The sequence below is a fragment of the Nerophis lumbriciformis genome, linkage group LG20 (genome assembly GCF_033978685.3).
Source record: "Nerophis lumbriciformis linkage group LG20, RoL_Nlum_v2.1, whole genome shotgun sequence".
NCBI classification, from domain to species: domain Eukaryota; kingdom Metazoa; phylum Chordata; class Actinopteri; order Syngnathiformes; family Syngnathidae; genus Nerophis; species Nerophis lumbriciformis.
The window spans coordinates 41,073,116-41,097,500 of NC_084567.2; the positions used below are offsets into that span (position 1 = coordinate 41,073,116).

At 38.2% G+C, this 24,385-nt stretch overlaps 2 protein-coding genes across 3 annotated transcripts in view; one reads left to right on the top strand and one right to left on the bottom strand.

The window, feature by feature from the left end:
- Positions 1–24,385, top strand: part of lpar1 (lysophosphatidic acid receptor 1) — a 207,849-nt gene that overhangs the window by 48,762 nt on the left and 134,702 nt on the right. The window lies entirely within an intron of this gene.
- Positions 1,816–11,229, bottom strand: LOC133619685 (dynein axonemal intermediate chain 2-like). Of its 2 annotated transcripts, none has more exons than XM_061980900.2 (11): positions 10,966–11,229; positions 7,350–7,511; positions 7,160–7,281; positions 6,331–6,473; positions 6,150–6,263; positions 5,933–6,072; positions 4,707–4,829; positions 3,385–3,608; positions 3,171–3,306; positions 2,951–3,097; positions 1,816–2,881 (listed from the first exon to the last, which is right to left on the bottom strand). In XM_061980900.2, the coding sequence occupies exons 1-11, from the start codon at positions 11,146–11,148 to the stop codon at positions 2,720–2,722; spliced, it is 1,656 nt and encodes a 551-aa protein (XP_061836884.2). In that variant the 5' UTR covers positions 11,149–11,229; the 3' UTR covers positions 1,816–2,719. The 2 variants fall into 2 exon arrangements, with proteins under 2 accessions (XP_061836884.2, XP_061836885.2); XM_061980901.2 differs by having other exon boundaries at positions 1,817–2,881; positions 10,917–11,117.

Here is a 24,385-nt window from a genome sequence, read left to right on the forward strand (position 1 = left end):
AAATGAATGAACTTAAATACTATGGACATGATTAGTGAATACAGGTGCGTGACTCAAAACGTGAAACAGGTGCGTGACGTGACAGGTGAAAACTAATGGTTGCTATGGTGACAAGAGTGCACAATGAGTCCAAACGTGGAACAGGTGAAACTAATGGGTAATCATGCAAACAAGACAAGGGAGTGAAAAGACAGAAACTAAAGAGTCCTATAACTAAACAAAACATGACTTAAAACAAAACATGATTACACAGACATGACATATGGAACAACTTTGTTTTGAAAGGTTTTTTAGTGCAATTTTGTTCAAACAATTGACTCTTAATTCCCCTTCACTTTGAAATACAGCCTGTTTGACAGAAGCTCTTGTTTATTATTCAGAGGGGGTAAATAAAAGGGAAGATTCACACTGGAACAAGTAAGGCCACGCAGTGGAGTCAAAACAAAACCTTTGCCAACTAATGAAGGGAAAGGACTTTGTGGACCGAGCTGGCAGACGACCTTGAGCTCTTCCTTCCTGCACAGAAACTGTCACTGTCAGAATTGGAGCAAAAGTTCGGTTTTTCCCTTCATTGGTGTTTTTTTTTTTTTTCGTTTTCTGTGTGGGCGTTGTCTCTGTTTATTCATCCAAGCACAATATATCAACTCCAGTTCCTCTGGGATTTGTCAACCAATTGTTGCTCTTGACACTCTGCATTGTCTGGTGTTCGTTAGTTCCCCGACCAATTGGCTGCCTATTTCTTAAGAACTGTTATTTTTTTCAGCTTCTCCAGACTGGGCCAGCTTGTATTAATTAGTCATAAAAAAAAATCTCTGCAAAGCAATCACTATTAGTAAGAAACTCAAAAGAAGTTTGCCATAACATGAGGCCACAAGATGGAATAAAAAGTACTAAATTCAGGGTGGGGCGGGGGCGTGGTTAAGATATATATATATAAGAAATACTTGACTTTCAGTGAATTTTAGCTATATATATATATATATATATATATATATATATTTTATTACATATATATATATATATATATATATATATATATTTATATATATATATATATATATATATATATAAATAAATAAAATAAATACTTTAATTTCAGTGTTCATTTATTTACACATATACACACACATAACACTCATCTACTCATTGTTGAGTTAAGGGTTGACTTGTCCATCCTTGTTCTATTCTCTGTCACTATTTCAGAACACATACATTATACAAATATACATTACAAAATCAATAAGAAAACGGGAGCTCTAATTTGGGAGTCTGAATTAGGATCAGAAGTTCCTATATAAACATTGCGCACTCACGTCGCCTTTTTGTATTGATTACTGCAGCTGTGCACTGGATTCATTCACAAATACAAACTACAACTCACAAACACTTAAGAGTTAGGCTCCACCATCAGAATGTGTACTTAAACTTATAAAGATCACATGGATATTATTCAGTGAGTTGATTCACCAAAACTAACCTGTTATACAGGAGGAAAAAGCACACAGGACAGACTGGTCGCCCTCATCAGAATGACAAGACACTTCCGGTCTGCAGGTGATAGCATTCAATTGGGAAGAAACGCCCTACTGCCCCCTACTGACCAATGTGAATACCGATACATGTGGAATGACAGCTCCAAAAACGAATTCAAACCACAAAATAAAATAAATAAATCAACACAAAAATGTGACACATTATGGGTGGGTCACATATGCATGTACAGTAGATGGCAGTATTGTCCTGTTTAAAAGTGTCACAACATTGCTGTTTACAGCAGACGAACTGCTTTACGGTAGACACTGTTGTGTGTTGTCAACACGTCACTCAGGTCCGCCTGAATTTCGGGAGTTTTTCGGGAGAAATTTTGTCCCGGGAGGTTTTCGGGAGAGGCGCTGAATTTCGGGAGTCTCCCGGAAAATCCGGGAGGGTTGGCAAGTATGCCCAACTCTAGTGGTTAGAGTGTCCTCCCTGAGATCGGTAGGTTGTGAGTTCAAACCCCAGCCGAGTCATACCAAAGACTATAAAAATGGGAGCCATTACCTCCCTGCTTGGCACTCAGCATCAAGGGTTGGAATTGGGGGTTAAATCACCAAAAATGATTCCCGGGTGCGGCCACCACTGCTGCCCACTGCTCCCCTCACCTCCCAGGGGGTGAACAAGGGGATGGGTCAAAAGCAGAGCACACATTTCACCACACTTAGTGTTTGTGTGACAATCATTGGTACTTCAACTTTAACTTCTGTCTTTGACATGGAAAATAATGAAAGAGCACAGACGACTTGCTATGACTAAGTGTTCTGACTTTTGACTTTAGCCTGAGAAGATAGCTGTCGCCAACGCATTTGCGACACAACAGTAACTATTGGCCAGACTGAGAAATGACGACCAGAAGATGACTGTAAGTCTTTCTTGTTCTGGATTGTTTATTTGCTTCTCCAGACTACAACTGAGATAAGATAAGCAGAGAGATGTTGTGATTACATTGTGGTTGATATAATAAAACGCCATGCCAAGATACATCTTCGGAGTCAAGCATCCCAACTAAGGTTATCTGTTACTTTGGATTTTGCTTATTTTGATGAGTTTTACAAATATTTCTACCCGCTCAATCAGGTTCTTGTGTCGTGTCCTACGCTGCTCACGTGTGGTGTTATTAACCAATTCACAGTATCTCTCTGCATTCCCACTTCTGATTGGGTTAGACTTCAACCCATCCAAGTCACTTTGGCTGTTTTGACTCCAACTCCTTCCTCTTCTGCTCGGTCTGCAGCAGACTGTGGAATTCACGCTCAGCTCTCAGGATCAGCTGCTCTTTGTTACCGGCCTCTCTTTCCTGGCGAGCCCCGAGGATCTTTTCCCGCGTTGTCTCACGCTCTAACATCTGTTGCCGCGCAATCAAGACAGAAACCTCAAAGATTTGTACGAAACGAGGTGTTTAACGGTATCTTACCTCCTCCATGAGGTCCTGTTCGTTCTGCTGTAGGGTGCACAATCCGGAGCTGATCTCTATTACTGGTATGACTCCTTGCTGGGAGCCGCAAGCTACCAAGCATCCATTCTCATGGACCCGGAGACTACACAGAGCTTCATCGCGCAGCTGGAAACAACACCTCAGTTGATTAAGCTGGAACAAGAAGCCTTTAGAGCCAGACAAGAAAACTCCTTGACACCTTGACACTCATTGTGGGGTCGCTTTGCTTAAACAAGATGTCCCAGATATCCAGCACCCCGTCCATTTTCACGGTTAAAAAGACAGAGGGTCTGACAGGACTCCAGCAGGCATCTGTCAAGTAGGACATCTGATACCTAATAAAAACAGTCACCACTGAGCAGAGAAAAGACAAGTAGCAAGAGAGGGATGGTGACAGATCAAATAAGGAGTACTTAGTCCACATTATAGATGAGTCATTGATGTCCTCCGACCAGATTCGGGCCCCCCAGTCACCCACAGTGAGAAAGTATTTTGGGAAGAAAGGGTTCCTCTGGAGAGCATAGACGGGCCCGTAGTGGCCATCGTACAAACGGACAATCTTCTCAGATGGAGTCTTAGCCGTCCTGTTGCAGTGCAGAACAACACCCAGGTCTGTCCCAACCATGAACGTGTCTGGCTGTTGACACAGTAGGGACACTTTTAGAGACGGCTTGATATATTGTTGAGATTTTGCCATTCAAATGGATCAATACAACAAGATACACTATATTGCCAAAGGTTTTTTGGCCACCTGCCTTGACTCGCATATGAACTTGAAGTGCCATCCCATTCCTAACCTATAGGGTTCAATATGATGTTGGTCCACCTTTTGCAGCTATTACAGCTTCTACTCTTCTGGGAAGGCTGTCCACAAGGTTGCGGAGTGTGTTTATAGGAATTTTCCACCATTCTTCCTAAAGCGCATTGGTGAGGTCACACACTGATGTTGGTCGAGAAGGCATGGCTCTCAGTCTCCGTTCTAATTCATCCCAAAGGTTCTATATCGGGTTCAGGTCAGGACTCTGATGGACCTTGCTTTGTGCACTGTTGCACAGTCATGTTGGAATAGGAAGGGGCCCGCTCCAAACTGTTCCCACAAGATTGGGAGCATGGAATTGTCCAACATGTTTTGGTATCCTGGAGCATTCAAAGTTCCTTTCACTGGAACTAAGGGGACAAGCCAACCTCCTGAAAAAAAAACCCACACCACAATTCCTCCTCCACCAAATATCACACTCGGCACAATGCAGTCCGAAATGTAGCATTCTTCTGGCAACCTCCATCAGATTGCTAGATGGAAAAGCGTGATTCATCACTCCAGAGATGGCGTCTCCACTGCTCTAGAGTCCAGTCCAGACCTGCTTTACACCACTGCATCCCACGCTTTGCATTGGACTTGGTGATGTATGGCCTAGATACAGCTGCTCGGCCATGGAAACCCATTCCATGAAGCTCTCTGCGTACTGTACGTGGGCTAATTGGAAGGTCACATGAAGTTTGGAGCTCTAATATACAAACATGCTAGATTTTACAATCATTTGGATGGGTGGCCAAATACTTTTGGCAATATAGTGTATGTGGTTGGATGTTAGGCCACTGACGGACTTTGGTCGGTACTCATGAAAGTAGTGAATACGGTGACCATACCTGTGTGCTGAATACTTTAATTTGTTTGGCCACGGATGACATCAAATTCAAAATATGCTTCATATGTTAAAAAAAGACCAAAACACACCATGCTGATGTTATATTCCAGAGAGATGGCGCCCAAAGCATTGAGTAGGTTTTCCTCCCAGGCTAGGTCTAGAACCAGCCGGTCCGTAGGCTCGCTGAGATTGCGTACATCCCACCACATAATCTGGTGGAGAAAGCATTGTTTACCCATTCAATTCAATTAAAACATGACATTAAGGGTGAACGATACGTCGACAAATAGTATTAAATCGTGCCGATACGATAGTGTTGAGTATTAAACTCTGTGACTGGTTTTCGGATATGGACCACGTTGGGGTTCCAATCGGAGAACACACGGTCATCATTTGGACTCTTCAAAACCAACTATAAAACTGTAACCCTAACCCTCTAACATCCATCCATCCATCCATCCATCTTCTTCCGCTTATCCGAGGTCGGGTCGCGGGGGCAGCAGCTTAAGCAGGGAAGCCCAGACTTACCTCTCCCCAGCCACTTCGTCCAGCTCCTCCCGGGGGATCCCGAGGCGTTCCCAGGCCAGCCGGGAGCGATAGTCTTCCCAGCGTGTCCTGGGTCTTCCCCGTGGCCTCCTACCGGTCGGACGTGCCCGAAACACCTTCCTAGGGAGGCGTTCGGGTGGCATCCTGACCAGATGCCCGAACCACCTCATCTGGCTCCTCTCGATGTGGAGGAGCAGCGGCTTTACTTTGAGCTCCCCCCGAATGACAGAGCTTCTCACCCTATCTCTAAGGGAGAGCCCCGCCACTCGGCGGAGGAAACTCATTTCGGCCGCTTGTACCAGTGATCTTGTCCTTTCGGTCATGACCCATAGCCCATGACCATAGGTGAGGATGGGAACGTAGATCGACCGGTAAATCGAGAGCTTTGCCTTCCGGCTCAGCTCCTTCTTCACTACAACGGATCGATACAGAGTCCGCATTACTGAAGACGCCGCACCGATCCGCCTGTCGATCTCACGATCCACTCTTTCCCCACTCGTGAACAAGACTCCGAGGTACTTGAACCCTCTAACACAGTGATGTCTATTAATAAACTTTACCACCATTGAACATACTGGCTTTTGTCAAGAAAAATATACAGGTAGTTTGTCAAATCCACCTTTGTTTGAATCGTTCTTACCTCAAGGTGTGCACAAACTACAGTTAAATCTGAATTAAATAATATAGATAAGTTATCGGTTTTGAGAAGCAGAATGGTATTGGCATGAATAAAAGATATCATGCATCGGACATGTTTTTGTAGATCTACCTGTCCATCAGTGGAGCCAGAAAGAGCTTCAGTCCCAGTCTCGGATTGTAACCAAACTGTCTTGTATACAGGGTCCCTATGACCACACTCCATAGCTGAAACGTTTACTGGATGGTTGCCTTCACGGGTGTCCCAAAACGCTACAAAAAGAAAACCTAATTCAGAATAAGCTCAGAGAATATAGAGACACGTATATCAATATTTCATCTCAACTCACCAATCTGTCCATTGCAGCAGCCACTGATAAGAGTGTGCAAGTCATTCGGGTTGTATTCCAGACAGATGAGTTGAGATTCTGGTTCGAGAGTCATCTGAGGTTTGTTAGGATTCTCTGCATTACAAACACGGGTCTTATTATCTTGATCTATTTGTTTGTATTTTGATTTTTGTTTACTCACCAATGTTCCAAATATATGAGTGTTTGCTCATGTCTGCAGTGGTTTTCTGTGACTCAAGACAAGAGTAGGCAGCCGCCAGACTTCTGCCTCCGTTAGGATCCCAAGATAGAGAGGTGACAGTCCTTTTCAACTGGTTTGGGTCCCTGTAGAAACATTTCAATGAAGGACTTTTGAGAATTTCTCAGGGTATTCAATCGATGTCAACTGGTTTGTTCAGTTTGTCATAGATGATGTTTCGACTCTCAGTCGTGCAGGCTTCATCAGCTCATTACAGACTAGATCTGACCAATCTGAGGTTATGAGCATGAACTGATGAAACCTGCTTGAAGGACAGGTGAAACGTCTTCCAAGACAAACTGAAGAGTCTCTCCCTCAGTCGTCCTCAGATGAGCTTCCATCGGAGTCTCCAATCATTCTGGTTCTCCATACATCCGGCCAGCTCCGTAGAGCTTTCAGCTCCCGCATCTTTCTTCCGGATGTCCACGTACGTTCGCGCGGGACGCCCTTGAAATCCATGCCCGTGCGTTGGTTCCCATAGGACCAGCCTGCTGGTCGGGAGCTCCCGATGTCTGTGGCAGTGGCCGGCCAGCCTCATCCTCCTAGCTGTTACCTTCTTGCTGAACCTCGGCAGTTGCCCGTACAGGTCCTTGTTGGTGATATGGATGTTCTGGTCCACATTCAGAACAGTTCGTAACAATGTTACGAGAATGTCACGAGCTGAAGTGTCTAGTTGCAATCAATTGAATGTCCAGAGAATACAATGACCTGGACGAATGAGAACATCCAAAGATACAAACGACTTTGAGAATGTTGTTCTGTCACTCAGTACCTTAAGATATTGACAGTCTTGGTAGATGGCGCTTCTTGAATCTCGTCCAGCAATTCAGCATCCTCAAAGTACTGTTCATAGATGTCCACAGCGTTGTTCTGTCCCACACAGAGTCCTGTAAGCTGCATCAAAGAAATGGTGATTTCAGACATTTTCAGGACAGTAGTATCACAATCAATGAGGTTCTTACCGTGCCCAGCACCTGCATGCTATTCAAGTAGCCCTCATCTTTCTCTATCTTCTTCCGAAAACGAATAGTTTGCTCCATCTCTAGAGGGTTGATGTCTTTGGGCCATCCCCCTTCTACATGGTTTACCCCACAGTTGTCATACTCAAACCGTATTGTATTCACCTAGAGAAAAAAACATTAATGTCACCTCTTTGGAAACTATGTACTGTAATTTCCGAGCTATACCAAAATATAATTTTCGACAAATTTAATTTTCTACGTATATTGGCAGCACAGGTTTATAAGCCACAGGTGTACATATTGACCAGACACTTGTGTTCATTCACACATTTACCAAAAGACAGTGCCTGTAAACAAGGCATACAGTAACCATCTGGAAAAGTGATTGAGCACGGTCTTTATCCTCCACCTGTGCGCTGAAACCGGGCAATATCCACGTCTTATGGAATTCAGCTACTGCTTCCATATTATCCTTCCATCCATTGTTTACTGCTTAACCTGTTCAAAGTTGCAAGGTGGCTGACAAACTATCCTAGCTGAATGCAGATCCAAGCCTGGATTGTCCAGAAATGTGTATTGGTTAGGGATGGGTATTTTTCACATTTGAACCATTACGCTAACACAAGTTCAGAGAGTAGCATGAGTCTAGTGTGTCCTTGTTTTTAAAATTTATATATATATATATATATATATATATATATATATATATATATATATATATATATATATATATATATATATATATATATATGTCTTAATTAAATCATCCAAAAAATAGTGCTCGATACCGTGGTAGAGCGCAATATATGTATGTGTGGGAAAAAAATCCACAAGACTACTTCATCTCTTAGAACCAAAGCCTGCGGAATACTACAGAACTCAGCAAGCGCATTTGGAACCTCAAAGACAATAATGTTGAATATTCAATAACATGGCAAATTATTGCATCCAGCACACCTTACAACAGTGGTAATAAAAGATGCAACCTATGCTTAAAAGAGAAACTGTTTATTATATACCGCCCAGACCTGTCATCCCTCAACAAGCGCAGCGAAATTGTATCAGCATGCCGTCACAGACGGAAACACCTCCTAGGTAACACATGAGCCAATCACCACGCCCCTACGCCTGCCTGTACCTACCCGTTCTGTGCCCTATATAAACCATGGTATGTGAATGCTTCTATTAAAATCTCCTGATGATTGAGGGAACCCCTCATGAAACAGGTATAAAGAGATGAAGTAGTCTTGTGATTTTTTTCCCACACATATATATATATATATATATGTATGTGTATATATATATATATATATATATATATATATATATATATATATATATATATATATATCAGATTGCCATACATATATATATATATATATATATATATATGTATGTGTATATATATATATATATATATATATATATATATATATATATATATATATATATATATATATATACACATACATATATATATATATATATATGTATGTGTATATATATATATATATATATATATATATATATATATATATACACACATACATATATATATATATATATATGTATGTGTGTATATATATATATATATATATATACACATACATATATATATATATATATACACATACATATATATATATATATATATATATATATATATATATATATATATATACACAGGTAAAAGCCAGTAAATTAGAATATTTTGAAAAACTTGATTTATTTCAGTAATTGCATTCAAAAGGTGTAACTTGTACATTATATTTATTCATTGCACACAGACTGATGCATTCAAATGTTTATTTCATTTAATTTTGATGATTTGAAGTGGCAACAAATGAAAATCCAAAATTCCGTGTGTCACAAAATTAGAATATTACTTAAGGCTAATACAAAAAAGGGATTTTTAGAAATGTTGGCCAACTGAAAAGTATGAAAATGAAAAATACCATCACTGATGGTGGAAACTTTACACTAGACTTCAGGCAACGTGGATCCTGTGCCTCTCCCGTCTTCCTCCAGACTCTGGGACCTCGATTTCCAAAGAAAATGCAAAATTTGCATGGTTGGGTGATGGTTTGGGGTGCCATGCCATCTGCTGGTGTCGGTCCACTCTGTTTCCTGAGATCCAGGGTCAACGCAGCCGTCTACCAGCAAGTTTTAGAGCACTTCATGCTTCCTGCTGCTGACCTGCTCTATGGAGATGGAGATTTCAAGTTCCAACAGGACTTGGCGCCTGCACACAGCGCAAAATCTACCCGTGCCTGGTTTACGGACCATGGTATTTCTGTTCTAAATTGGCCCGCCAACTCCCCTGACCTTAGCCCCATAGAAAATCTGTGGGGTATTGTGAAAAGGAAGATGCAGAATGCCAGACCCAAAAACGCAGAAGAGTTGAAGGCCACTATCAGAGCAACCTGGGCTCTCATAACACCTGAGCAGTGCCAGAAACTCATCGACTCCATGCCACGCCGCATTAACGCAGTAATTGAGGCAAAAGGAGCTCCAACCAAGTATTGAGTATTGTACATGCTCATATTTTTCATTTTCATACTTTTCAGTTGGCCAACATTTCTAAAAATCCCTTTTTTGTATTAGCCTTAAGTAATATTCTAATTTTGTGACACACGGAATTTTGGATTTTCATTTGTTGCCACTTCAAATCATCAAAATTAAATGAAATAAACATTTGAATGCATCAGTCTGTGTGCAATGAATAAATATAATGTACAAGTTACACCTTTTGAATGCAATTACTGAAATAAATCAAGTTTTTCAAAAATATTCTAATTTACTGGCTTTTACCTGTGTATATATATATATATATATAAAATCCCCTGAAGAGCAGGGAAACCTTCCGTGCACAGTGATGTCACATTATAAATGGGAAAATGCATTTTTAGACAATATGATTTGCCTGAGCGACTCGGAGGTACCAAGAGTAACAAACAGTAGAAAATGGATTAGAAAGGAAACATAAAAAAAAATTTAAAAAATAAAAATAAAAAATAAAAATAAAAAAGTTTTTAATCTTTGCACTTCCCGCGGGCCGTAGAACAAAATTATGTTTACAATTGTTGGATTAAATAAGCTCTGCTTCTTCCTACTCATTTTCGGACATGATAGAATGTGGAAGCTGTAAACATTGTAACTGTATGCATATTTGAAACATCACTATGTTATTATTTTCTTTTTATTACTTGTTTTTTGTTTTGTTTAATGTTTCACTTACAAGCCACATGAAGGATCCCAGAATTTTTTTTATTTAAATGTTTGCCATATTTGGACATTCCACAACAATCATACCATTTAGAAATAACTGACGTGTTAGTAATTGCTATGAAGTGAAAAAAGGGGTAGGATTAAATAAACCACAACATAAAACATTATGGAGTGGTGTTAAAAAAAACAACTTAAAACCTTGTCCAGATGTTTACTGACATGTACTATTCATGTTCACATAACTTTTACTGCAAGTGAGTATCGACTCCAAATATGGCCTTCTTGACGACTAATAATCGGTATCCGCTTTGAAAAACAACATATTGGTCGATCCCCTACTTGTTTCCTTCTTTTGACAGCATTGTTGGAGATGATTCATTGCAGTCACCTCATGCTCCGACATTTGGAAGCAGCCCTGCACCCCGATTTCTCTGGTTTCCTTCTGAAAGAACTGTAACGCCAGTTTGTTGTTGGGAGGAATATCCGTTAGCAGATCCACGTGACGGTCCGAAAAGAGACATTGGCGGCCGAAGTCACTGCGGAGCTTCACGTACTCGTGTACAATGTCCATCACGATGCGATGTCTGCTAAAGTCACGTTAGGAATGGGAAGCACGGTGTTGGCAGGACTGGAATGCGATTGTTTTGAGAAAGAAAACAAGCCAAACTGTCGTTATGTAATTTACGGTTACAAACAAATGCGTTCTAAAAAATACAACAAACTTTCTTCAGCTTTGTATCAAAGACTTCAAAGCTTTATTGTCATAAAGAGATTAATTTTGCCATTTTGTGATGAATTTTCCAAGTTCAGGCAACCAGAAGATCCAAAATGCTGAACATAATCTGCTCTTTTTAGTGGAACCTCGATTTATTAACTTATTTGGTTCTTGAACATGGTTTGCAAACCGAAAGGTTTGTATAATGAAGCGGATTTCCACATAAGAATCAATGTAAACATGAATAAATGGTCCGAGCCTTGACAAAAGTCCCTATATATATATATATATATATATATATATATATATATATATATATATATATATATATATATATATATATATATATGCATATATGTATATATATATATATATATATATGTATATATATATATATGTATATATATATATATATATATATATGTATATATATATATATATTTATGTATATATGTATATATATATATATATATGTATATATATATATATATATATATGTATATATATAGATATATATATGTGTGTATATATATATATATATGTATATATATATATATGTGTATATGTATATATATATATATATATGTATATATATATATGTATATATGTGTGTCTATGTATTATATATATATATATATATATATATATATAAATGTATGTATATATGTGTATATATGTATGTTTATACATGTATGTATTTATGTATATATGTGTATGTATATATATATGTACAAATGTATATATATATGTATGTATATATATATGTACAAATGTATATATGTGTGTGTGTGTGCACCTATATACGTGTGTTTATATATATATATATATATATACACACCTATATATGTCTATACACGCATATATATATATACATGTGTGTATATATATATGTATATATGTGTATATATATATATATATATATATATATGTATATATATGTGTATATGTATGTGTATATTTGTATCTATATGTGTGTGTGTGTGTGTGTGTGTGTGTGTGTGTGTGTGTGTGTGTGTGTGTGTGTGTGTGTGTGTGTGTGTATGTATGTATAATATATATATGTATATACATTCATCCATTTTCTACTTCTTGTCCCTTTCGGGGTCGCTGGAGCCTATCTCAGCTGCATTCGTGCGGATATATGTATATATATATATATATATATATATATATATATATATATATATATATATATATATATATATATATATATATATATGTATATATATATATATATATATATATATATATATATATATATACTGTATATATATATGTATACATATATATATACTGTATATATAATTGTATATATATATATATATATACTGTATATATATATATGTATATATATGTATATGTACATACGTATGTATGTATATATATATATATATATATATATATGTATATACGTATGTATGTATATATATGCTGTGTATATATATATATATATATATATATATGTACATACGTATGTATATATATATATGTATATATATATGTACATACGTATGTATATATAAAGATATATATATATGTGTATATATATATATATATATATATATATATGTATATGTACACATGTATGTATGTATATATATATATATATATATATATATATACATACGCATGTATGTATGTATATATATATTATACGTACGTATGTACATATATATATATATATATATACATACATACGTATGTATGTATGTATGTGTATATATATATATTATATACGTACGTATGTACATATATATATATATATATATATATATACATACATACGTATGTATGTATGTATGTATGTGTATATATATATATATATATATATGTATGTATGTATGTATGTATATATATATATATATATATATATATATATATATATATATATATATATATATATATATATATATATATATATATATATATGTGTATGTATATATATATTTGTATATATATATATATATATATATATATATATATATATATATATATATATATATATATATATATACAGAAAATAAGCAAATGTCACCCTTATTTGAGATATTTAATCTTACTTATATTTCAGTATTTGCAGTGTAGGCAGCATGGCTTAAAATAATGTAAGCAGCATGTCTGACTTTATGGGACAAATGAGAATGGCACATTGTTCTATGTTGTGCGGCCCTAACACTTTATTAGAGAGGAGAAGCGGCAGGTTAAAGACTTCGGTTAGTGCTCACAGATGGTGCTGAGTTGGCAGACAACCCTTTGGCAAATACCTTCTCAACGCACCACAACTTGGGAATGAGACCCTTCTATAGGATCAATGGAAATATATCTTCTGTATCATATGTAGGAGGGTAAGAGGTATCTGTATCATATGTAGGAGGGTAAGAGGTATCTGTATCATAAGTAAGAGGGTAAGAAGTATCTGTATCATATGTACTGTAGGAGGGTAAGAGGTATCTGTATCATATGTAGGAGGGTAAGAAATATCTGTATCATATGTAGGAGGGTAAGAGGTATCTGTATCATAAGTAAGAGGGTAAGAAGTATCTGTCTCATATGTACTGTAGAGGGTAAGAGGTATCTGTATCATATGTAGGAGGGTAAGAAGTATCTGTATCATATGTGGGAGGGTAAGAGGTATCTGTATCATAAGTAGGAGGGTAAGAGGTATCTGTATCATATGTAGGAGGGTAAGAGGTATCTGTATCATATGTAGGAGGGTAAGAGGTATCTGTATCATAAGTAGGAGGGTAAGAAGTATCTGTATCATATGTACTGTAGGAGGGTAAGAAGTATCTGTATCATATGTAGAAGGGTAAGAGGTATCTGTATCATATGTAGGAGGGTAAGAGGTATCTGTATCATACAGTATGTAGGAGGGTAAGAGGTATCTGTATCATATGTAGGAGGGTAAGAGGTATCTGTATCATATGTAGGAGGGTAAGAGGTATCTGTATCATATGTAGGAGGGTCAGAGGTATCTGTATCATATGTAGGAGGGTGAGAGGTATCTGTATCATACAGTATGTAGGAGGGTAAGAGGTATATGTATCATATGTAGGAGGGTTAGAGGTATCTGTATCATATGTAGAAGGGTAAGAGGTATCTGTATCATATGTAGGAGGGTAAGAGGTATCTGTATCATACAGTATGTAGGAGGGTAAGAGGTATCTGTATCATACAGTATGTAGGAGGGTAAGAGGTATCTGTATCATATGTCGGAGGGTAAGAGGTATATGTATCATATGTAGGAGGGTAAGAGGTATCTGTATCATATGTCGGAGGGAAAGAGGTATCTGTATCATATGTCGGAGGGTAAGAGGTATCTGTATCATATGTAGGAGGGTAAGAGGTATCTGTATCATACAGTATGTAGGAGGGTAAGAGGTATCTGTATCATATGTAGGAGGGTTAGAGGTATCTGTATCATATGTAGGAGGGTAAGAGGTATCTGTATCATACAGTATGTAGGAGGGTAAGAGGTATCTGTATCATATGTAGGAGGGTAAGAGGTATCTGTATCATATGTAGAAGGGTTAGAGGTATCTGTATCATATGTAGAAGGGTAAGAGGTATCTGTATCATATGTAGGAGGGTAAGAGATATCTGTATCATATGTAGGAGGGTAAGAGGTATCTGTATCATATGTAGAAGGGTAAGAGGTATCTGTATCACATGTAGAAGGGTAAGAGGTATCTGTATCATATGTAGGAGGGTAAGAGGTATCTGTATCATACAGTATGTAGGAGGGTAAGAGGTATCTGTATCATACAGTATGTAGGAGGGTAAGAGGTATCTGTATCATATGTAGGTGGGTAAGAGGTACAGTATTTGTATCATATGTAGGAGGGTAAGAGGTATCGGTATTATGTAGGAGAGTAAGAGGTATCTGTATCATATGTAGAAGGGTAAGAGGTATCTCTATCATATGTAGGAGAGTAAGAGGTATCTGTATCATATGTAGGAGGGTAAGAGGTACAGTATTTGTATCATATGTAGGAGGGTAAGAGGTATCGGTATCATGTAGGAGAGTAAGAGGTATCTGTATCATATGTAGAAGGGTAAGAGGTATCTCTATCATATGTAGGAGAGTAAGAGGTATCTGTATCATATGTAGGAGGGTAAGAGGTATATGTATCATATGTAGGAGGGTAAGAGGTATCTGTATCATATGTCGGAGGGTAAGAGGTATCTGTATCATATGTCGGAGGGTAAGAGGTATCTGTATCATATGTCGGAGGGTAAGAGGTATCCATATCATATGTAGGAGGGTAAGGGGTATCTGTATCATATTGAGGAGAGTAAGAGGTATCTGTATCATATGTAGGAGAGTAAGAGGTACAGTATCTGTATCATATGTAGGAGGGTATGAGGTATCTGTATCATATGTAGGAGGGTAAGAGGTATCTGTATCATATGTAGGAGGGTAAGAGGTATCTGTATCATATGTAGAAGGGTAAGAGGTATCTGTATCATATGTAGGAGGGTAAGAGGTATCTGTATCATATGTGGGAGGGTAAGAGGTATCTTTATCATATGTAGGAGGGTAAGAGGTATCTGTATCATATGTAGGAGGGTAAGAGGTATCTGTATCATATGTAGGAGGGTAAGAGGTATCTGTATCATATGTAGAAGGGTAAGAGTTATCTGTATCATATGTAGGAGAGTTAGAGGAATCTGTATCATATGTAGGAGGGTAAGAGGTATCTGTATCATATGTAGGAGGTTAAGAGGTATCTGTATCATATGTAGGAGGGTAAGAGGTATCTGTATCATATGTAGGAGGGTAAGAGGTATCTGTATCATATGTGGGAGGGTAAGAGGTATCTGTATCATATGTGGGAGGGTAAGAGGTATCTGTATCATATGTAGGAGGGTAAGAGGTATCTGTATCATATGTAGGAGTGTAAGAGGTATCTGTATCATATGTAGGAGAGTAAGAGGTATCTGTATCATAAGTAGGAGAGTAAGAGGTATCTGTATCATAAGTAGGAGGGTAAGAGGTATCTGTATCATGTGTAGAAGGGTAAGAGGTATCTGTATCATATGTAGGAGGGTAAGAGGTATCTGTATCATATGTAAAAGGGTAAGAGGTATCTGTATCATACAGTATGTAGGAGGGGAAGAGGTATCTGTATCATACAGTATGTAGGAGGGTAAGAGGTATCTGTATCATATGTAGGAGGGTAAGAGGTATCTGTATCATATGTAGGAGGGTAAGAGGTATCTGTATCATATGTAGAAGGGTAAGAGGTATCTGTATCATATGTAGGAGGGTAAGAGGTATCTGTATCATATGTAGGAGGGTAAGAGGTATCTGTATCATGTGTAGGAGGGTAAGAGGTATCTGTATCATATGTAGGAGGGTAAGAGGTACAGTATCTCTATCATATGTAGGAGGGTAAGAGGTATCTGTATCATATGTAGAAGGGTAAGAGGTATCTGTATCATATGTGGGAGGGTAAGAGGTATCTGTATCATATGTAGGAGGGTAAGAGGTATCTGTATCATATGTAGGAGGGTAAGAGGTATCTGTATCATATGTAGGAGAGTAAGAGGTATCTGTATCATATGTAGGAGGGTAAGAGGTATCTGTATCATCTGTAGGAGGGTAAGAGGTATCTGTATCATATGTAGAAGGGTAAGAGGTATATGTATCATATGTAGAAGGGTATGAGGTATCTGTATCATACAGTATGTAGGAGGGTAAGAGGTATCTGTATCATATGTAGGAGGGTAAGAGGTATCTGTATCATATGTAGGAGGGTAAGAGGCATCTGTATCATAAGTAGGAGGGTAAGAGGTATATGTATCATATGTAGGAGGGTAAGAGGTATATGTATCATAAGTAGGAGGGTAAGAGGTATCTGAATCATAAGTAGGAGGGTAAGAGGTATCTGTATCATATGTAGGAGGGCAAGAGGTATCTGTATCATACAGTATGTAGGAGGGGAAGAGGTATCTGTATCATATGTAGAAGGGTAAGAGGTATCTGTATCATATGTAGGAGGGTAAGAGGTATATGTATCATATGTAGAAGAGTAAGAGGTATCTGTATCATATGTAGGAGTTTAAGAGGTATCTGTATCATATGTAGGAGGGTAAGAGGTATCTGTATCATATGTAGGAGGGCAAGAGGTATCTGTATCATATGTAGGAGGGTAAGAGGTATCTGTATCATATGTAGGAGGGTAAGAGGTATCTGTATCATACAGTATGTAGGAGGGTAAGAGGTATCTGTATCATATGTAGAAGGGGAAGAGGTATATGTATCATATGTAGAAGGGTATGAGGTATCTGTATCATACAGTATGTAGGAGGGTAAGAGGTATCTGTATCATATGTAGGAGGGTAAGAAGTATCTGTATCATATGTAGGAGGGTAAGAGGTATCTGTATCATATGTAGAAGGGTAAGAGGTATCTGTATCATATGTAGGAGGGTAAGAGGTATCTGTATCATATGTAGGAGGGTAAGAGGTATCTGTATCATATGTAGGAGGGTAAGAGGTATCTGTATCATATGTAGGAGGGTAAGAGGTATCTGTATAATATGTAGGAGGGTTAGAGGTATCTGTATCATATGTAGAAGGGTAAGAGGTATCTGTATCATATGTAGAAGGGTAAGAGGTATCTGTATCATATGTAGAAGGGTAAGCGGTATCTGTATCATATGTAGGAGAGTAAGAGGTATCTATCATATGTAGAAGGGTAAGAGGTATCTGTATCATACAGTATGTAGGAGGGTAAGAGGTATCTGTATCATATGTAGACGGGTAAGAGGTATCTGTATCATATGTAGGAGGGTAAGAGGTATCTGTAACATATGTAGAAGGGTTAGAGGTATATGTATCATATGTAGAAGGGTAAGAGGTATCTGTATCATACAGTATGTAGGAGGGTAAGAGGTATCTGTATCATACAGTATGTAGGAGGGGAAGAGGTATCTGTATCATATGTAGGAGGGTAAGAGGTATCTGTATCATATGTAGGAGGGCAAGAGGTATCTGTATCATATGTAGGAGGGTAAGAGGTATCTGTATCATATGTAGGAGGGTAAGAGGTATCTGTATCATACAGTATGTAGGAGGGTAAGAGGTATCTGTATCATATGTAGGAGGGTAAGAGGTATCTGTATCATATGTAGGAGGGTAAGAGGTATCTGTATCATATGTAGGAGGGTAAGAGGTATCTGTATCATATGTAGGAGGGTAAGAGGTATCTGTATAATATGTAGGAGGGTAAGAGGTATCTGTATCATATGTAGGAGGGTAAGAGGTATCTGTATCATACAGTATGTAGGAGGGTAAGAGGTATCTGTATCATATGTAGAAGGGGAAGAGGTATAAGTATCATATGTAGGAGGGTAAGAGGTATCTGTATCATATGTAGAAGGGTAAGAGGTATCTGTATCATATGTAGGAGGGTAAGAGGTATCTGTATCATATGTAGGAGGGTAAGAGGTACAGTATCTGTATCATATGTAGAAGGGTAAGAGGTATCTGTATCATATGTAGAAGGGTAAGAGGTATCTGTATCATATGTAGGAGGGTAAGAGGTATCTGTATCATATGTAGGAGGGTAAGAGGTATCTGTATCATATATAGGAGGGTAAGAGGTATCTGTATCATATGTAGAAGGGTAAGAGGTATCTGTATCATATGTAGAAGGGTAAGAGGTATCTGTATCATATGTAGAAAGGTAAGCGGTATCTGTATCATATGTAGGAGAGTAAGAGGTGTCTGTATCATATGCAGAAGGGTAAGTGGTATCTGTATCATACAGTATGGGGTAAGAGGTATCTGTATCATATGTAGAAGGGTAAGAGGTATCTGTATCATATGTAGGAGGGTAAGAGGTATCTGTATCATATGTAGGAGGGTAAGAGGTATCTGTATCATATGTAGAAGAGTTAGAGGTATCTGTATCATATGTAGAAGGGTAAGAGGTATCTGTATTATATGTAGGAGGGTAAGAGGTATCTGTATTATACAGTATGTAGGAGGGGAAGAGGTATCTGTATCATATGTAGAAGGGGAAGAGGTATATGTATCATATGTAGGAGGGTAAGAGGTATCTGTATCATATGTAGAAGGGTAAGAGGTATCTGTATCATATGTAGGAGGGGAAGAGGTATCTGTATCATATGTAGGAGGGTAAGAGGTATCTGTATCATATGTAGGAGGGTAAGAGGTAAGAGGTACTACGCAACACAAGCTGCCTTTTGAGCGTCCTGAATTTGCTTTTTTGTGACACCCTTCCTGGTTCTTTTGAACAAGTTACTGAAAAAAATGTGTTTCCAATTAAGCATCGGGGGGGGGGGGGGGAAGAACAACTCACCACTGCTGGACACTTTTAAGACGTGCCTTGCCTTACAAGAAAGTACTTCAGCCATTTGTAAACACAAATATCCTACTTTTTATATACGGAACAGAGCTATACCAAATGAAATCTTATCAGCGGTCACTTGAAGCGAGTATGACGGTCCTCCCGGTAGGGGGGGGGTCTACTTGTGGGTCTTCAGATGGCTGTGGAGGCCGATCCAAGATCCACAACCAGGATGTTAAATTAGATCCCTTTATGGTAGACTGGTGCACAGACTGTCCCAGATCCGGGTCAGGGTCCAGTGGCATGGAGTCCAAGACGACTGCGGACCCTTTTCTGCTGCAGCCTTCATCCGCCATCCCAGCCATTGTGACGCTCCATAGGGTTCGCAATCATCCTCCACCGGTTCCACCGTTGAGGTCTTGGGTTGTTATTTTCCCATAACTTGTGCCCACATGGTTGTGGGGGTGCCTTCTTCCGCCATCGCAGCCGTTGTGGTGGTTCTTACATCTACCGTCTTCCGCCTGCTCCGCCGTTGAGGTCTTCACCGTATCCCTGGCTAGGGTTCAGTCAGGTACTAGGCCTTTGCCAAGGACCACCTGGGGTAACAGTAGTAAAAGGGTTAACCTCCTAGTGCCCCAAGACCCCCATAGAGGAGCCTCCACTGCCGGATGCACTTTAACGTCATGCCCAGGACGAAAACCGGCAGTATTCTCAACTTGAACCGACAAGTTTAAGGGCGTAGTCCTGACTAGGACATTGGTACCCTCTCTTGGTCCCCGCTGGTCTGCACTCGTACTTAAGGAACGTTGGTGCTGGTGTGGGTTTAGTTCTGCGTTGAATTTTCCATTTGCAACCCCGTTACTTCTACAGTACTGTATTACTGCATTTTCCTCTGACTGTGTGGATTATTTCCAGTCTTATTTTGAATCATTCTGATTTTAATTATATTGTGCAAGGCGGCAGGTATTATTACCCCATTTTTCGGACTATAAGGCGCACTTAAAATCCTTTAATTTTCTCAAAACTCGACAGTGCGCCTTATAACCTTATACGGATTCATTCTGGTTGTGCTTACCGACCTCGAAGGAATTTTATTTGGTACACGGTGTACTGATAAGTGGGACCAGTAGATGGCAGACACACATAAGATACACGTGTAGACTGCAATATGACGCCAGTAAACAACACGAAAACTTTAAATGTTTGTTGTTTTAGTTTTTGCGTTGAATTTTCAATTTACAACCCCGTTACGTCTACAGTACTGTATTACTGCATTTTCCCCTGACTGTGGATTATTTTCAGTCTTATTTTCAATCACTCTGATTTTTTTTATATTGTGCAAGGTGGCAGGTATTTTTACCCCATTTTTCAGACTATAAGGCGCACTTAAAATCCTTGAATTTTCTCAAAACTCGACAGTGCGCCTTATAACCTTATACGGATTAATTCTGGTTGTGCTTACCGACCTCGAAGGAATTTTATTTGGTACACGATGTACTGATAAGTGGGACCAGTAAATGGCAGTCACACATAATATATACGTGTAGACTGCAATATGACGCCAGTAAACAACACGGAAACTTTAAATGTTTGTTTTAGTTTTTGCGTTGAATTTTCAATTTAGAGCCCCGTTACTTCTACAGTACTGTATTACTGCATTTTCCCTAACTGTGGATTATTTCCACTCTTATTTTGAATTATTCTGATTTTATTTATATTGTGCAAGGCGGCAGGTATTATTACCCCATTTTTCGGACTATAAGACGCACTTAAAATCCTTAAATTTTCGCAAAACTCGACAGTGCGCCTTATAACCTTATACGGATTAATTCTGGTTGTGCTTACCGACCTCGAAGGAATTTTATTTGGTACACGGTGTAGTGATAAGTGGGACCAGTAAATGGCAGTCACACATAAGATATACGTGTAGACTGCAATATGACGGCAGTAAACAACACGAAAACTTTAAATGTTTGTTGTTTTAGTTTTTGCGTTGAATTTTCAATTTACAACCCCGTTACTTCCACAGTACTGTATTACTGCATTTTCCTCTGACGGTGTGGATTATTTCCAGTCTTATTTTGAATCATTCTGATTTTATTTATATTGTGCAAGGCGGCAGTTGTTATTACCCCATTTTTCGGACTATAAGGCGCACTTAAAATCCTTTAATTTTCTCAAAACTCGACAGTGCGCCTTATAACCTTATACGGATTAATTCTGGTTGTGCTTACCGATCTCGAAGGAATTTTATTTGGTACACGGTGTACTGATAAGTGGGACCAGTAGATGGCAGTCACACATAATATATACGTGTAGACCGCAATATGACGCCAGTAAACAACACGAAAACTTTAAATGTTTGTTGTTTTAGTTTTTGCGTTGAATTTTCAATTTACAACCCCGTTACTTCCACAGTACTGTATTACTGCATTTTCCCCTGACTGTGTGGATTATTTCCACTCTTATTTTGAATCATTCTGATTTTATTTATATTGTGCAAGGTGGCAGCTATTATTACCGTATTTTTCAGACTATAAGGCGCACTTAAAGTCCTTTTCATTTTTCTCAAAACTCGACTGTGCGCCTTATAACCTTATACGGATTCATTCTGGTTGTGCTTACCGACCCGAAGGAATTTTATTTGGTACACGGTGTACTGATAAGTGGGACCAGTAGATGGCAGACACACATAAGATACACGTGTAGACTGCAATATGACGCCAGTAAACAACACGAAAACTTTAAATGTTTGTTGTTTTAGGTTTTGCGTTGAATTTTCAATTTACAACCCCGTTACTTCTACAGTACTGTATTACTGCATTTTCCCCTGACTGTGGATTATTTTCAGTCTTATTTTCAATCATTCTGATTTTTTTTATATTGTGCAAGGTGGCAGGTATTTTTACCCCATTTTTCAGACTATAAGGCGCACTTAAAATCCTTGAATTTTCTCAAAACTCGACAGTGCGCCTTATAACCTTATACGGATTAATTCTGGTTGTGCTTACCGACCTCGAAGGAATTTTATTTGGTACACGATGTACTGATAAGTGGGACCAGTAAATGGCAGTCACACATAATATATACGTGTAGACTGCAATATGACGCCAGTAAACAACACGGAAACTTTAAATGTTTGTTTTAGTTTTTGCGTTGAATTTTCAATTTAGAGCCCCGTTACTTCTACAGTACTGTATTACTGCATTTTCCCTAACTGTGGATTATTTCCACTCTTATTTTGAATTATTCTGATTTTATTTATATTGTGCAAGGCGGCAGGTATTATTACCCCATTTTTCGGACTATAAGACGCACTTAAAATCCTTTAATTTTCTCAAAACTCGACAGTGCGCCTTGTAACCTTATACGGATTAATTCTAGTTGTACTTACCGACCTCAAATGATTTTTATTTGGTACACGGTGTAATGATTAGTGGGACCAGTAGATGTCAGTCACACATAAGATATACGTGTAGACTGCAATATGACGCCAGTAAACAACACGAAAACTTTAAATGTTTGTTGTTTTAGTTTTTGCGTTGAATTTTCAATTTACAACCCCGTTACTTCCACAGTACTGTATTACTGCATTTTCCTCTGACTGTGTGGATTATTTCCAGTCTTATTTTGAATTATTCTGATTTTTTTTATATTGTGCAAGGCGGCAGCTATTGTTACCCCATTTTTCGGACTATAAGGCGCACTTAAAATCCTTTAATTTTCTCAAAACTCGACAGTGCGCCTTATAACCTTATACGGATTAATTCTGGTTGTGCTTACCGACCTCGAAGGAATTTTATTTGGTACACGGTGTCATAACATGATTATAATGCGATCGCTCCTCACACAGTTCACAAATGAAATAACATAGAAACACTATGATTCCATACGGGGCACAAACTTTATCTTCAAATCACTTTTCGTACATGAATAAATGCAACACAATGTGACTTAAAAAAGAATCCCCCCTCGTTCAGCCCATCTCTAGACACATTCACAATAATAAACGTTATTCTCTGTGAGGATATTTCACAAAATGCATTTAAATCCGCAATGCTATGCAGAAGAAGCGGCAGGCTTGAGGTTAACAACAATTGATGACGGGTCACACTGAACAAATGTACTCGTGGAGTCTTACAAACATCTGATCTACAGATGATCCAAACTACTGATGAGTTGCAATCAGGGAAGACCTCCACAAAGCAACATCTTGCACACATACGCAGATATGAATGTGATTGTGGAGCAACATGCACACCAAAGCATGTCCATTACATTTAATCCAGACTGGTGGTTCTCAAACTGTGGTGTGCCTGGTCCATCTATATTTGATTCATTATTTAAGCACAGTGGTTTTATTTTTTTCCTATATATTCAAACACAGTGTTACTGTTCAAACTGTGTGTAATGTTACTGTGGACAAAAATATGAGATAAATACAACTTCTGCCTTGTGTTTAATGGATATTTTGGCCTACTGTGCCATATTGGTCATTATGGCGGTATAGACATGTTTTTTGGTTTTTTTTGCACTTAGTGAAATAAGTTTGAGAACCACTCATCAGGACCACAAGGCAGTTTGTGTTGAATTTAGATTAAAATCATTACAGGTCCTCTTTAATAGTATTTAAATTTGCAAACTTTTACTTCCTTTTTTATCGTATGGTATATCGGTACTAGTATAGTACCGCGATACTAATGAATCATATTCGGTACTATACTGCCTCTAAAAAAGTCTCCCTGTTGAAACAGTAAATAAGCAGATATTAAC